General features: G+C 44.9%; 1 protein-coding gene across 3 annotated transcripts in view; it reads right to left on the bottom strand.

The window, feature by feature from the left end:
• The window catches only part of kcnip3a (Kv channel interacting protein 3a, calsenilin), a 31,385-nt gene that overhangs the window by 9,682 nt on the left and 5,995 nt on the right, over positions 1-15,708 (bottom strand). The window contains exon 2 of one of the 3 annotated variants that reach the window (XM_076033222.1): positions 12,105-12,276. In XM_076033222.1, the coding sequence (XP_075889337.1) occupies positions 12,105-12,276 (172 nt within the window). Of the gene's footprint in view, positions 1-2,089; positions 3,669-12,104; positions 12,277-15,708 lie in introns of those variants that run through there. The other 2 variants (XM_076033224.1, XM_076033223.1) reach the window with 2 other exon arrangements.

A 15,708-nucleotide genomic window follows, 5' to 3' on the forward strand; every position in this document is an offset into this window, starting at 1 on the left:
GTAAAAATACCCCAAGCTTGTAAATCTCTAAAGACGAGGCTACCTCTGGCATCAGATGTCATCCCAAAATAGGACGAGGTTGGACTCATTCCAGGAGAGAAATTAGTACAGAGAGTCTGCACCGAAATGCAATCAGAGTCGAGTGTTTTTGCTCAAGATATTGTTTTACATGTATATCTATTAAGTTGGGCCAGCCACTGTGTGTAGTATTAGAAGTAGAAGATATTTGGACATGCAACCTTGGTGAAGAAATAATTTGATGTTTTTTGTTTGTGCTGATTATTTATCTGATAATTGCCTAAATGTAAAAAAGTTGATACAGCTTTGAGTTTTAGAATGAAGAAGAAAAACAGAAACTCAGTGCACTACCACAGACGCCGTGAAGCATGTTTAAAGAGAAGCTGAACCTATGAAATGAAGCAGCCACTCCTGACTCTCTCAGGTTTATATTTGGACAAAAGATGATTTGATGTTTGACATCTGACGGCAAATAAGCTCAAGGTGTTGCAGGAGTGGTGGAGACACTCCAGCTGTTGAGATGAGATTGGGCTGGGGCCAACGGAGCAGGCGAGAATGTAATAAACAGACAGGAATCGGGATCAAAGCAAATGCGGAGAATTTTGGAGTCAACTGAGGGATGGCCGATGTCCTTCAGGTCCTAGAGGAGTACGCCTGACTCCATATTTAGGCGGCCTCAGAGAAAGCCTGTTCAATACCACATGTATAATTGATGTGAAGTAATGCTAGACCAGGGCGGAAACCCTCCCAAAGCAGGAGGAGGAGGGGCAGGAGAACAGAGGGGCGACGATGGATGAATTAAAGATTGGGGAGATTGAGAAAAGAAATAATATACAAAAGGACATTACTGGTGTTTATGCGGACTTTATTACTTGTGATCCCAAGCCATAAGAGAAGCACTAATGTTCCGGCTGGTGCCTTCCTGCTGGTAATTGTCTTGGCACACTGACTGCAGGGCACTCTGATGAGCTGGCCGTCAGCCAGGAGCTGTAATCAAAGGGAGCTGCATCGTTCAAAGAACAGGATCCAATGGCTCCTCTACCTTCCCAAATAAACACAGAGGCCACAGGTCCATCAAAGGTTTGTGATGTATCACTTAGTGGGCAAAATACAACCCAATAACCTCTTCCCACGTAGGTACTATAAATGGACTCACAGTGAAATGCAAATGAAAAAAAGAAGAAGAAAGAACAGGCAGACACTGTTTTCTGGAGCATATTAGGTTTTTCTAGCAGACAGGTGGCCATTTATTAAGATATTACTGGGAGAAAAAAACAAATAATAAAAACACTTTTGCTATTATAATAGCTTTTTAAGAATGTTAAATCCATTTCCCATTTTAGAAGTTTTTTTTAAGCAAACAACAGCCACACAAGGCAGCACTGTGTGCTTGCACTGGCAGTCCCTGTGGGAAAGTTCTAATCCCCCCCCCAGCCCCCGAGTGGCTTTATTTATCTTATTAGTGAAGGAATTTTCCCAAACTCTGAAAGAAAATAAGAGGTTTGTCGTGTTACTGGAAAGGGGGAAACTTCTGGAGCTTCTTCTAGCTTCACGGTTATGGCACAAAAGCCGTGAGATGGCCTTGGTTCCTGGATCACTGGATGACATGATCACAGCTTAATCATCTTTTACATCATAGCCATTAGCTCTCACTGCAGAAAACAAGACAACACGACCTTACCTTGCCTTACTCACTTCTAAATCTTTCCAGACAGTGACGATTATGAGAGGCCCAGTCCACGTGATCATGACCTACTTACTATTATATTTCCCCGAAATTACTCTGTGATATTGAGATAAAGGCCCACTGCATGAACAATTCTTAGGAGAAAACGAGACGGGTTTTTTGTTAGGTTTCCAGTGCAAGTAAACAAGTTCATGTCTTGTGTGTGTGTGTGTGTATGTGTGTGTGGCTGTTGGAAAAGAGGTCACGAAGGAGAGCATTAGCGATGACTAACACTCTACACGCAGCATCTGAAAGGTTTTCATACAGGTCAATTTATCAAAGGTGCATTTGCAATTACAGGCTAAGCTGTAAACTACTGACACAGTGACAATACGCATAAAGCACATGTTACCTTCGAACGAGGATATGGGCTCCAAGATGCCAAACTGCTTGAGAACTGCCATGAACAGGATGATGACCACGCCGATGGCAAACAGCTCCATGCCCTGGATCCCCATGACTCCGGACCACCAGGGTCTCCTCAGGGCCAAGCCTTTGTGGCCTGGCCCGGGGGAGGGAGAGGATTTTAAAGTCTGAGAGCAGGCCCAGAGAAATGCGCAGGCCGGCAAAGTCCACGACAAGTGTTGAACGGTGGGGGGAGGGGGGGGGGGGGAGTACGAGGAATCAGCCGGGTCGGTGGGTCCCAGGCCCAGGAGACAGCATGAGAGCCAGGCCAGCGGGCCGGACGAAGGCGGCTCTAAAGTCAACAGCGATGCCGGAGTGGAAAATATGCAAAAGCCGACATATATGGAAAACTTCCCTCCGAAGACCCATGAGGGAAAATAGGGGTTGAGTCATAAGTCATTTATTACGGTGCAATAAACGAAGATGTTTAGACTCTCCCTTTCTCTCCCCCTCAGGAGTGGCAAAGGCTCGGCCGACTGCCCTCCCTCCCGATCCAAATAGCCATCATCCACACTCACGTCATCATTCACGCTCGTCCGTCACATTCTGGCTCAACGTCTTCAAAGAACAAAAACGAAAAAGGCTGTCAAGAATTTCACGGCGATTATCGGAGAGAGACTCGGGAGAACACGGCTGGGACACAGAACGGCAGAAAATCTTTTCATCTTCGATCCCAGAAAAAAAGGCAAAGCCGCAACTGCAAGTATACAAATATTATCCCATTGTAAACACCGAGTAGGGACGCAGTGTCTAAAGCCTCAGCGCTGGAACGAAACCACACGTAAATACTTTATCTCCAAGTCCAGGACAGTCTGACCTTCTGCACTTTGTGGCATCTGCTCACAATATTCCCAGTGAGATCATCTTTTCATGGACCACAGTCAGAAAGTGACATTTCATGCTTCAGGGTCAAAAAGAATTTAAAACCAACAGGGCTCGGCAAAGGCTCCACTGTTATAAAACAATCAAAAACAGAGACCACCCGTTCAATTGGGAAATATTTAAAAACGCTCTCCTCCTCACAAAAGCCTGTAATATCCTCGGGGGAAAAAAAAGACAAAAACAATTCGGCCGCGCTCTAATTTTAACTTCAAAAAACAACAACAACAACCACACACACACACACACACACACAAAAAAAGTTCAAAAGCTGTCCCGTCCGATCCGGTCCGCTTCCCCGCTTGTTTAAATCCGGCTCCTGATATGGAAGAGAAGCTCGGGGGAGAGGAGAGGAGTCCAGCCGGGGCGTCCGGGGAGAGAAATGCTGCCGAGCCCAGTGGACTGTGGGGAGAGAAACCTCCTCTCTCGGCGTCTACCTCCTCCGCAAATACTTCCCCATCACTCCTCTCGTTTTATGTGACTGCTTGAAAAGCATCTGCCGCCGCCACCACCGCCCTCCTGCTTCGCCTCTCAACTTCCACTCCAGCGGTGGTTTGGAAGAAGAAGCAGCAGCAGCAGCAGCAGCTCGGGTCTCTCTCCGCTCCCCTGCACTAACTCCCTTTTCTCCCTCCGTCCACCTTTTTTCTTTTTTTGCTTTCACAACCCGCCTTCTGCCTCCCCCTTCCCCCCACCCAGTGTCATTCCATAACTTTAGCCGACCACAGACCACCCCCCACCCCCACCCCTCTTCCCTCAGCTCCCTCCCAGGCTTTCCTGCTCCAAAGTGCACTGCCACTCTTCCACCACATTCACACCTTCCCAGAGGGTCGCACGGTCGACTGCGAAGTCATGGAGACCTGCGGGAGGCTGACCAGCAACTGGGAAACTTTGACGAGTTTGACTGAAACCACAGGATGCTATTGAGAACTCTGCTTTGCCTGAAGACATGGACATTGATCACTGAGCAGGATATTCTCATCAGTGAAAAAGAGAGTTTGACCTTTTGTCATTTATTTTCGATTGTCACTTCGTTCTGTGTTGGCTTCGCCCGTTTTCCCTCTCAGATGAGAAAAACTGCTGATGCTGCGACTGTTTTATAGCTCTGTGCATTCCTCTGGTGGGAAGATCTACTGTTTTACCTGCAGTTTGTTTCATTCTGAATTTATGCTCTCAGCCATATGATCTACGAAGGCGAGTCATTATTATTCAAATTGGATGGATCGGTCTGTGGATGTGTACACCAGACGAAACCAACAACCAAATAATGTGTCGTCTGGACAGAAACATCCTGCTCAGTGCATACACTTTTCCTTGATACTCTTTTTTTTTTTATGCATATCTTATGCATGTTTATATGCAAATTTTGCAGCATTTTAAAAAAACGATATGCATTATTTCTGCAAAATTTGTTTAATTGCTGCAATTAGTTTTTGGACAATATTTAAATCTTTAGTGTGGATTACAGGCATAACTCATCTTAACTCATCTTAACTCATCAGTCAGGTCATCTTTATTGTAACAGGTAGTCAAGTGTAATGGTGAGTGAGTGTTAGTCTGTCTTTAATGCTGAACGTGCGTTTAGGAGAAGACAAGTGACGACTCCGCAGTGGCTAAGGCATCGAGATAAGCTGTGAGCGTGTGCACGGGCCTTTGTGTGAGTGTGTGTGTGTTTGGGTGCGCGTGTGCGTTAATGCATTGACTCGGTCTGAGATAAGAGACGCAGGGAGGAGGGAGGCCGGAGTGAGAGGGATCAATATTTTTGTGGCGAGGCAGTGGGAGCTGGAGCTTCCCCGCTTCTCCCTCGCAGTCAGACTTACCAGAAAAATAAAAATAAGCGACTCCACCATCAGGGATTTAAAACTGGATGTTCAGTCCGTGCGGTCAGCGTTCCCGTGTGACGATGGGAGCGTCTCTGGACACGGGAAGCCAAAGTTGCATTTCAGTGAGCACTCTGTGCCGCAGAGTGGATCAGGTGACGGGGCATCTTGCAAACACAGACACGTAGAGTCCACACACACACACACACACACACTCAGACTCACACTCAGCGCGCTGCACTCTGCAGGTATCTGGGAACAAACGGAGGAAAACGTGTTTGTTTTTCGGGTCGATTTATGTGCATTTAACTCTGTCCACCTGCATGCTGAGGCCAGCTGAGTGGGTCTGTGGGCTCTGTTCGGTGGAAGTGTGTGTGAAGTTGTTGATTTTTTTTTTCTTTTTTTTGGACCATTAGGGCGCTAACAGGTTTTTAAAAGGTAGGCTTGGTGCAGCCTGCTGACACAACAGTCAGTAAATAGACAGCAGCCACCATAGCATCTTTCTCCCAGTCAGACACGTCGAGTGTCAAACAGGAGAATCCGTCAGTTTGTTGAAGGCGGACAAATAAATATGTTTCGATGCAGCTTTCAATTTCAAACCTGAGGGTATAATTTCCCATGTTGTTCAACAAAAACAGAAAGCAGCATGAAAAATAAAACAAATTGGAAATTTGTGAATCTCTAATTTTTGTAAAACTGCTGATCTTTTCACATTGTCTTTTAAAGTATCACATTAAATGCCAGAATATACCTTTCAGATAAAGACCAGCTGCTGCTACACTTCATCCACTTTCTAAACTGGTCCAATACTACAGAATTTTCAAGGCTTACAGGCCGGCGTGGTGACTTAGATCACAGCAGTTTTCTCACCTGCTATTAACACGAGTTCAGACTGACGACTCTTGGATTGAATTCAATATTTCTATCGGGCATGAACGATATTTTAGTCAAGCCTCTGGCTCAATTTAATCATTTGCTGTGGTCATGAATATTTCATAAGAAGTGATCTGCCGAGAGGTATTAGGGGGAATGAAGCCCCATCGGAGATCGCGGAGACAGAGACAACAGGTGGACGCTGGTGTGAAGCTTTGAGTCGTCTGGCCGGACGAGCTCCCCAGGCTTCCCCCTTCATTTGCCTGTGTGGATGTGTTTCATAACAGGTCATTTTCATATGGAAAATTACAGCATGCTTTTAGTGTCTCTGTTCTGTGATTTACTAAAATTATCGCCGCATATGGGGAAAATAATTGAATGTGTGCAGTTTTATTTATGTGTGATGTGTAATAGATTTTTAGTACTTAAGCAGCCCTTTAAAGTTGCAGCTCGTTGATCGAGGCCTTGTTAACGATGAAGAGCATTTATGGATGCAGTCTTGTTTTTAACATTTACAACGAAAATATTGTCTTTTTTTTTAGGTTGTTTACAATTTTCAACACTATCTAGTTTGTACTAAACACAGGGCTATAAACCACTTCAGACAAATAAAAGAAGTGGAGAGGGCAGACAGCGAGAGACGGTTCAGGCGTGAAACAGACGTTGGACTGAGACGATGAAACTGGCAGCTCCTACCTGAGCGATGGTACCTGGCCGCGCTGTGGCCGCACTGAGACAGGCAGCTGGTTCTGGAGAGGCGCCTCCTGGCCTCCACGGAGAGAGCAGCCATCACAGCTCCCATAATGCCTCTCGCCGACAACAGCAGCTGGGTTAATGACGCTAACAAAGTGGCCCTGGGGATTCCGCAGCAGTCCTGCTCTGGGGATGAAGCCGCTGGCTCGACAAGTCTCACCTGCCAGTGGTAACCAGCTGGCACTGAGGAAAAACTGACACGTGAGAGTTGGGTTTGGGTTTTTTTTTTTTCTTTTCTCCGTGCGTCTGTGCACGTGTGTGTGCGTTCACGCTTTTGGGTTAGAGGCCACATTTAAAAGTCTGTTTGAGTTTGTGGCATCTCGTCTCAGTGTGCGCGAGGCACAGGCCGCGGATCAAATGGTGCCGTCGAGCCTCTGACCTTTCACATCACACACTTCCACACGCCTTTCATCCCCTGCGTCTCTCTCGCTCCCCTCCCTCGACTCCGATTGTTCTCCGCACGACGGCAGGATAAAATGCAGCACGCGTTTCCTCTGTTGTGTGGAAGCTTTGGATTGCAGAGGGTTTTTTTTTTTTCCTTTTTCCTTACGAGAGAAGAAATCCTTCGGCGGTCACGTGTGTCTGCTGCATATTAGAGTCAACAGAACTTATTTTTGAATCTCTTTTTTCAATTAAGTTGTACCAAGTTTAACACATTTTCTGGTACAATTTTATGGTGGCCGACAAGGGCCAAACACAATACAACTGCCTAATGCAGCTTAGTTTGCGAAGACAGCTGCAGGTATGGAAACGATGCAAATTCACAAACACAAACACAAGTCAAAACCAGGTATAAAAATAAGATTGTGGTGCAAAGGGAAAAAACACGCTGCAAGACTTAAGAACATAAACTTAATCATCAAATGCGCCGCAAACAGGGAAGCGATGCAAAACACAATAGATGCAAACCAAGAAAACACATGCAAATGACAAAAAAACCAAACTGCTACATCAACCAGTCTCTGCCTTTGTGTGTGTCTCTCCACTGAGCTGTTCCGCTAAGAGCGCCCCCTGCGGGTTTGGAGCACTTCCGTTGTAGTGAGTGGTTTATTGTTCGCATGTGTTTTCTTGGTTTACATCCGTTGTGTTTTGCATCGCAACTGTTTGCAGCACGTTTGATGATTAACTATATGTGTTTATGTCTTGCAGCGTGTTTTTCCCGTTTGCACCACAATCCTCCTTTTGTGCCTTGTCTAGACTTGTGTTTGCCTTCGTGAATTTGCATCGTTTCCATACCTGCGGCTGTTTTCGGTAACTAAGGCGCATTAGGCGGTTGTATTGTGTTTGACCCTTGTCGGCCACCGTACAATTTCCAACAAACCTTATTGTCGTCATCAGAACAGCGCGAGTTGCCGCCTTTGCACAGTGATGTAGTATGCCAGCTGTCCACTAGAGGACGGTGGACTCACATGTAACCCACCTCCCTGTGGGCGCAGGTTTTCGCAACAGAGCTGCCTGTCCATCCACTAACACAATCAGAAAGAAGAGGGGCGGAAATGAGACGCAAGACAGTCGGATCAATTTTTTTTCTCTCTCTCTTCCGAGATCTTACAGCTTACTCAGCAACAAGGCACCGTGGAGGCCACGTGGTTTCTAAATTTAACACGGAGAGATTGATCAGGAGCTGCTAATACAAGGCAAAGCAAACAGTGAAATGCAATACACGTACTGAGTCATTCGTAAAATAACTAAGAGCAAGCAGGCTGGCGTGCAAACTGCAGACTCAGACGAGCGCACGTGTTTCTCAGGGCAGCAGGTCAAATAATGAGACTCCAGGGGTGTCAATACAGGGCAGGCAGCTCATTAAACCACGGTTTGTTTACAGACTCACACAAAGCTACACAGCAATGTATTTGAAGGTGATTGAGTGATTTTTTTTATTTTTATTTTTTAAAGTTGCACACTCACATCATCCTCCACATATAAATTCAGCACACACAGACGCCACCTCAGCCTCCCCGCAGCTGCAAGAATATAAGATTGGCCATTCAGGGGCGAGGGAAGGTGGCGGCTCCTTCAGAATTATTCCACTGCTCTGTCTCTGCCTCATCCCTCCAACTCGGGAATCTGTCCCAATTAGGGTGAACACAGTATCATTTCCATATCAGATAATCCTCTTTTCATAAGAGCCACCTGAGCAGTGCAGGTTCAAAGCCAACCTCTGCTGTGTAATTAAAACAGAGACGTCTCTCGCTGCGGCTCCACCCCTCTGTCCCCTTTCATCTGCTTCTTCTCTGGTTGTTGCATATTTCCTCCCTTTTTTTTTTTTTAAATGCAGCAGCCAAAAGTCTAAAACACAAAAGAGAGACGAGCTCCTGCGCAGGACTTTGCAAGCAAAAGATAAATGAGAGAGAGGTAAAGACAAAAGACTGAAACATTCAGAGAACACTGCACCTTGACACACCCTCAACTGTCTGCATGAATTTTATGATCATCTTTGAAAGAGCAGTTGGCAGGAGGTGACAAAGATGATTGAGAGTTGTTAATAATGAAGCAAAGGAGATGAAGAGGAAGGGACAGCAAGTGCCGATTCAGCCGTCATTTGTTCAACGATGTATGTTGGTTGGAATTCACAAGGCAGAGGAAGAGCGAGTCTAGAGTTACATCGAATCGATGATTAAAAACGAAAGCACACACAGGATGAGCAAGAACCTCAAACCGGTGGAAACAGGCTGAAAGGGACTCGCTAAGGAAAATGAGAATCAAGTTCTTTGAAGGACAGATTGGTCAAACAAATCACTAACGCCTCAACTGTAATATTCTCGGATAAATGAACTTTATTTTAAAAAAGAAAAAATAAGTGGGGGAAAAAAACGATGGAACAAATGTAAAACCAAGAAGTTAGTGAAGACAATTTTCCCTGAGTGTAGTCGAGTGTATTAGACTCAATATGTGTGCTCTTCTTAGCAGCAGTAAACAGATTATTTAGAAAATTTGGAAAGTTTGGCTTGTGAGTATATTTCCTATTTTTAACAGGTTAATTGTTTAAATCACACTCTTAAGTTGAAAGGGAGGACAACAGCTTCCTCTTGGAAGGAACAGTGGAGAGAAACATCAAAATCCTCCAGCAAAGAATAAACAAAAAAGAGGATTTCATTTCTATCTGCTACGACTAAAAAGATTTAACTTTAATTTAACTTTGTTGGGCGATATTATGAAAACATTTAAATACAGCAAGTTCCTAGGTAGCGTTTGAAAACTCGACTCGGGAGATCAATGTCAGCTCAAAGACAGAAATAAGCCAGTAAATACCTTGAGCCAGCGTCCCGGTGATGAAGCCAAAGAAGCATCGCAGCAGCTTAGCCACCTCATTTTCACACTTTGTCTTGCATGCATTCATCTTCTAAAACTTTGATCCCCAACAGAAAAAAAAAACACAACACACAAGAACACACCAGTATAGTGCCCCTCAGATAAGAACTTGATATCACTTTTTGAGATAGTTTTCTAGTCTCTAGACTTTTTTTTAATTATTTTTTTTAAATTAAACCTATGACTGAGTATGTTCACAGGTGGCGCTCACGCCCTCCTCCTCCTTCCTTTCCTCTTTCGCTCTTCCCTCTATGCTCTCGTCCACCCTGGTCTTGGTCAGAGGAGTGCCATGCTGGTCCCTGCACGACGGCAACACAGCGCACTGACACCTGCAGCCACTCCTCCGCCCGTCATCCTCAGACTATGCAGGACGCACACCGGGAAGCGCTCGCCTCCTGAACTACATCACACTTCCTGGGACCGACAGAGCAGCTGAAATATTTCAGTGCTCAGTAATGAAACCAAATCCATTCAACCTCCTTCCTAAGTCCTGCCCCTCCACTTCCAATCTGCCTCATATTACAATCTACCATATCTTCCACCCTCCCTATTTCTCTATTTCCTCCTATGTCATCAAGAAGAAGAAATACGATGCTGGATGTTGTGGAAGAACATGAATCTGGAAAATTTCAGCGGCCTAATCAGAAACTTAGCCACATTTTCATCCTCTCAACTTTCTGAAAATGCAAAAGAAAGGCTTAAAGTATGATTAGGTCAGTCTTCATTTCCATGAAAGGTTCCATATCATGCAAAATTCAGTGTGATAATGTTCATTTTTTTTGTAAACATTTGTGTCTTTAACATGTCGACGAAATAAGACATAAGACACACTAAAGACACACAGTAAGACAAGTCTGGAAATCCACCCTCAATGATGTCACAAAGGGCACTGATGCCCTTCCAAGGATTTAGACTGCGATCCCGGCTAGACAGTAGTTCACCTCTAAGCCCAGTTAGAACTATCAGAAATCCCGCTCAGCTGCGCATGCCGTCTCCGCCGCTCTGCAGCTGAGGTGAGACACGGTAACTGCTTTGAAAACCTCTGTCTCTGAACGGCTATTTTTAGCCACTGGCCCTGACTGAGGTGAAGGTTTGCCCATTGACATGAACTGAATCCCTGTTTTACTTCCCCAGGCATGATCAGCGACCACAGTCCTCTTCTATATCAATATTTCTATATATCATCTTATCATTTTGAAACCGAATATCGGAGATTATACATTGCTAGATGGATCACTCAAATGAAGGAGGTGACATGCAAATTTGTCAAAATTAACTGTAATTAAGGTGTCCAATTATTTTTGGTAAATTCCATTAAATTGAAACGCTGAATAACGATATTTGTCCATGCTGCAGTGGATATCACAGCTGCTTGCTGAGCACTTGACAGAAACCACTAGGAGCCGCTCAAGAGCAAACCTATGGCGAGGAATAAAAACCACAGCTGTGATGTGTGTGATAGAAGTTGTAGTGTTGGGACCAGAAAAAAAAAAAGTCTAAGTCTCTCCTCTAAAACACCCTCAGCACAACACACACCAGCTCTTCTTGCTGTGAAGAACACCAAAAATGTCATCAGATTTTTCTTTGAGCAGGACATCTTTATGTTGGCCATCGAGCAGAAAAACCCAGACAGGAAGCAGAGAGAGAAGAGGGGGAAAATACAGGGAGCTATATAACAATTTTGAAACCAACAAGTGGCAGGAGTTAACAGGAAGAGAAACAAGATGTTCAGGAAAGGACAAAAAGGAACTTTTGTCCCCCCCAAAAAATTTGGATAAGATCCTAAAAGACCAAGGGGATGAATTAAGTAGATCAAGAAGACAGCAGTTATGAAGTGAAGCAAGACTCAGAGTAGGACCAGAAGAAGAGATGAAAATGAAAATAGAATGGAAAAAGACTGAAAAACTGAAGAGAAATCTGTGCTCAGACCTTCGGGTACATGAAGAAAATAGAAATGGGTGAAGACGGACAAAGGGCAGGAATGGACATGGAAAGTGTCTGCTTGTTTCCGGACTGATATACAAATGTGTACAGTCTATTATGGGCCACAAGGTGGAACAGTGAGTCTGAGTCCAGGTACAAACCGAGACTGGAACTCCCGCAGAATATAGAGCATCAAAACTTTCACAACATTCATCCATTCATTCATGAAGCTTGTGCACTCAGGGACCGTCAACAGGGGACAGGGGTGTCGGGGTGAAGAGGTTGTTCAGGTACGGATTGACAATGAAAAAAATCAAGTTGGCGAGACATACAGTATGATGGATGAGTGCGTACGGCTCAACGATCTCAGTCAGACTTTCTCACAGGAAGCTCCTCACCTTTGTCCTGCGGCTGCGTGCTGGCGATGATCCACTTGACCAGGCAGCACCTCATCAGTGCTTTTCGGGAGAAGCGCGGCTTCTGCCATTTCCCAGAATCCTTCACCCGGCCAGGCGCGGGCTCCACACCGTTGGGGTCTCCCAGCAGGCCGTCGACCACCTTGCCATCCGCCTGGAGGGAAAGGTTAGGCCGGTGTTAAAATGAAGCAGGAGATTGTGGGAGTGCAAGGAAGGGGACGATTAGCCTCCGATGTGGAAGATCTTCAGGAGAACTTTCGAGTGGTTTAAGAAGATGTTCAGCAAAGCAGATCTGATATGTTTAGGAGTCCATATCCAAAAATAAATAAATAAGGCTAGTCAACTCTTTTTTGTACAGCACTTTCCTTCTTTCATCAGTGGATGATGGCAACAGCTGTGGTCATTTTCTTCCCACAAGCATCATTTCTCTCTCAAACAAAGTTTGGATTTTTTTTTTTTTTTTTTTTTCACGCTAGGGTTAGGAGCAAAATTCTCCTGAAGCCCCAAAAATGCTCAATGAATGTGGTCCCCACTCACTCCCATAAAAAGCAAAAAAAAAAACAAATTTGACTTGCACACAAACACAACCCATACCTCGCGCGCACACTGCAGCACACGTGGGGAGGTGAGTACAGAACAAACAGGAGCTCTGTTTACTCTGCGGGAAGGAGAAGGAAGCAAAGGATGATGGGGAGGAGGAGAGAGCAGGAGACACACACACACACACACACACACACACACACACACAAGCAGTATTTTAAACAGCTATTTGATCCCGCGGGAGTCTGACCACGCAAATCCCCTATTTAAACGCAGTGCAGACGAAAGGGAAGAAGATTAAAAAAAAACAGCGAGGGAGAACAAGGTCCGCTCATGTTCCTGGCGGAGCTGAAGTCAATTAGCATAATGAACACTGGCCTATCAGGCAGGAGGAGGGGAGGACGGCCAGAGGACGGGGAACTGAGGGGTGGGCAGATAGAGGAAGATGAAGATACGAAAGCACTTTGCCGGGAAACACATTGGCGAGGCTATTTCAGTGCGTCTTCCACATGAGCAGACGTATAAAAAGAGTTAAAGAGGAGAGAGGAGAGGGCAAGGAGGGGGGGTGGGAGGGGGTGAGGGAGGCAGGGAGGGGGCGCCTGCGAGCACATCCACTCTGCATAAACACAGAGAGCTTAACTGCTTGTAGCGCGATGAGAACACGGCGAGGTGGAATAGGGATGCTGGGAAGTGATGCATTCATCCATCCACGCGTCCGCTGGTTTGTTTACAGATCGACAGCAACAGAGCGGAACGTAAGGGGAACGCACGAGGCTTCTCTCCTCCTCGGAAGAGTGCGCCAGAGGGAGGAATAGTCGGGTCCCTTTTCAGAGGAGCAACAAAATTGGGGAAATGAGACTGCAAAAGGCGTTACAGCAAGGAAAGTGTCAAGTGATTCCATTTGGATTTTTTTTTTCAGGAAAAATGAGCCATGGTTCATTGCGATGGATAAATGCCTGGCAAAAATTCCGATAAATTCAGGATTTCAGTTGGGTTTAATACAGATTTTTCCAAGATTTTTCCCTACTATTTCCAGGCAAACATTCCAGACAAACGCTGAATAAAGTCTCGATTTTATCTGGATAAAAGATGAATTCCAGACTCTGTACTTTCCTTTATTTGGATAAATGTTTGACTTTACCAAGATATTATCCCAATGAATTTGAGATTCCATTTAGGTAGTAATTCTATCTTGATAAGTGTGGTATTTCACCCAATTTAATCCAAACAAATTACATATGCTTGCTAAATTGAAGATTTTATCCAAATAAATGTTGTTGTTTTTTTTGTTTTGTTTTTTTGTTTTCTTTATACATCCCAGATAAACTTCATCAGCTAACACCTCTAGTCTGGCAGGCAACAGGCACCCAAATCAGTCTGGGTAACAGCAGGTTCGAGCAAAGTTCACTTTGGCCAAATATTTCCAGATACGCTCCTTCTCATGCAGTGACACATGCAGACGGCCGCAGTGTAAACAAAGGAAAACCCAGCACCAAACAAGCTGTTTATTCATAGACCAGGGGAGCCAATCACAAGGTCCCACCATCATCCCGCAACTGCAGCACACACACATACACACACACGCACCTCAAAGTGTATGTGTTATTATATGTTCCTTCTGCACGCTTCAGCTGGCTTTTTCCATCAGCAGCACTTTACTCATGTAACGTCTACAAATACATACTTCCCCCTGATGGCCCTTATACCTCAACCCCCAAGCTCCAACACACACACACACACACACACACACACACACACACACACACACAGATATTTTTGTAACGACACAATGCATTCCCAGCCCCTTACCCTAACCTTAAACGTGCACAACCTCTTGCCTAATCCTAACCCAACTAAAATCTAATTATAACCTGTCTACAAAAAACCAAGACTTGACCCTCAAAATACAGGGAAAATATTGCAATGACCAGCAAAAAAGCCTTCATCGCTCCAAAATGTCCTCACTACCATCATCTCAAAGTGAAATTTTGCTTCAATTTCTCCAACAAGAATATTGTACAAGTAAACACATACACACACATACACACACATACACACACATACACACACACACATGCACGCACGCACACAAAGCCAGCGCACATGCTCTTATTTTCTAAAGCAAAACAGAGCAGCAATGCAGTGCCCATCACCATGTTCACCGATAAAATATTAAAGATCCGTCGCCGGTTGCTTCACTCAGCGTTGCTTCACATGAAGCATAAACACTGGCCTCATTATGTACCATGAAGTCTCCTCGCTGTTTGTAGTCAGTGAGAGACACATAAGCTGCAAAAACAGCAGAGTCTGGCAGAGCATTACATCTGGGTTACAAATGCTGGTGGACAGAGCCAAGCACGGCCAGACGGTAGAACTATAAAAATAACGCAGAAGCAGCTCTTTCATCACTGAGATACAGCTCAGTTACCAGAATGTTCAAGACATGCTGGGTAGAACCCAAATTTGGTGCCTGTGGGAAAACAAGCAGTGCAAAACGAGGCAGATTGACACGGAGCTCTTATTTCCGCTGGGTTTTCTTCCTCAACCGCTGATCACCTCAGCAACGTTAGCATAAGACAATCTTTTAGATTCTATATCTTTTGTTGCCTGTGCACGAGCCCCAGAGTGAAGAGTTTCACTCACTGTCTTTCTCAATCTTTGGCATCCTCCTTTTATTCATTCATCTAGCTCATTTTTACCAAGCTAACTAACCACTCTTTCTTTCATTGGGCCCAGCCCTGCAAGCAGATGTTTATTTCTCCCTGAAAGCGTTGCCTTTGCTAATGCGCTCAGATAATGCAGCACAGGGGAGACAGCTGAATGTACCGAGTGAAACAAAACGCAACGAAACGGAGAAATCTTTGACTTTACTCCAGTCATCAGACAGCTTCCGCAATTTGGACATTTTTGGAATCAGCTACTCATTAAAGTTAAGGATAGATAAATCTGGTTCTTAGGGATCACCTTACTTTAATGCGATCTTAACGGTCATTTCAATTAGCTGGCTTCCCCATTTCTATCACTACGAGAGGCAGAGACCGACTGG

This window comes from Nelusetta ayraudi, unplaced genomic scaffold (genome assembly GCF_046127955.1).
Source record: "Nelusetta ayraudi isolate G7.1 ecotype Tasmania unplaced genomic scaffold, CSIRO-AGI_Nayr_v1 ptg000041l, whole genome shotgun sequence".
NCBI classification, from domain to species: Eukaryota; Metazoa; Chordata; class Actinopteri; order Tetraodontiformes; family Monacanthidae; genus Nelusetta; species Nelusetta ayraudi.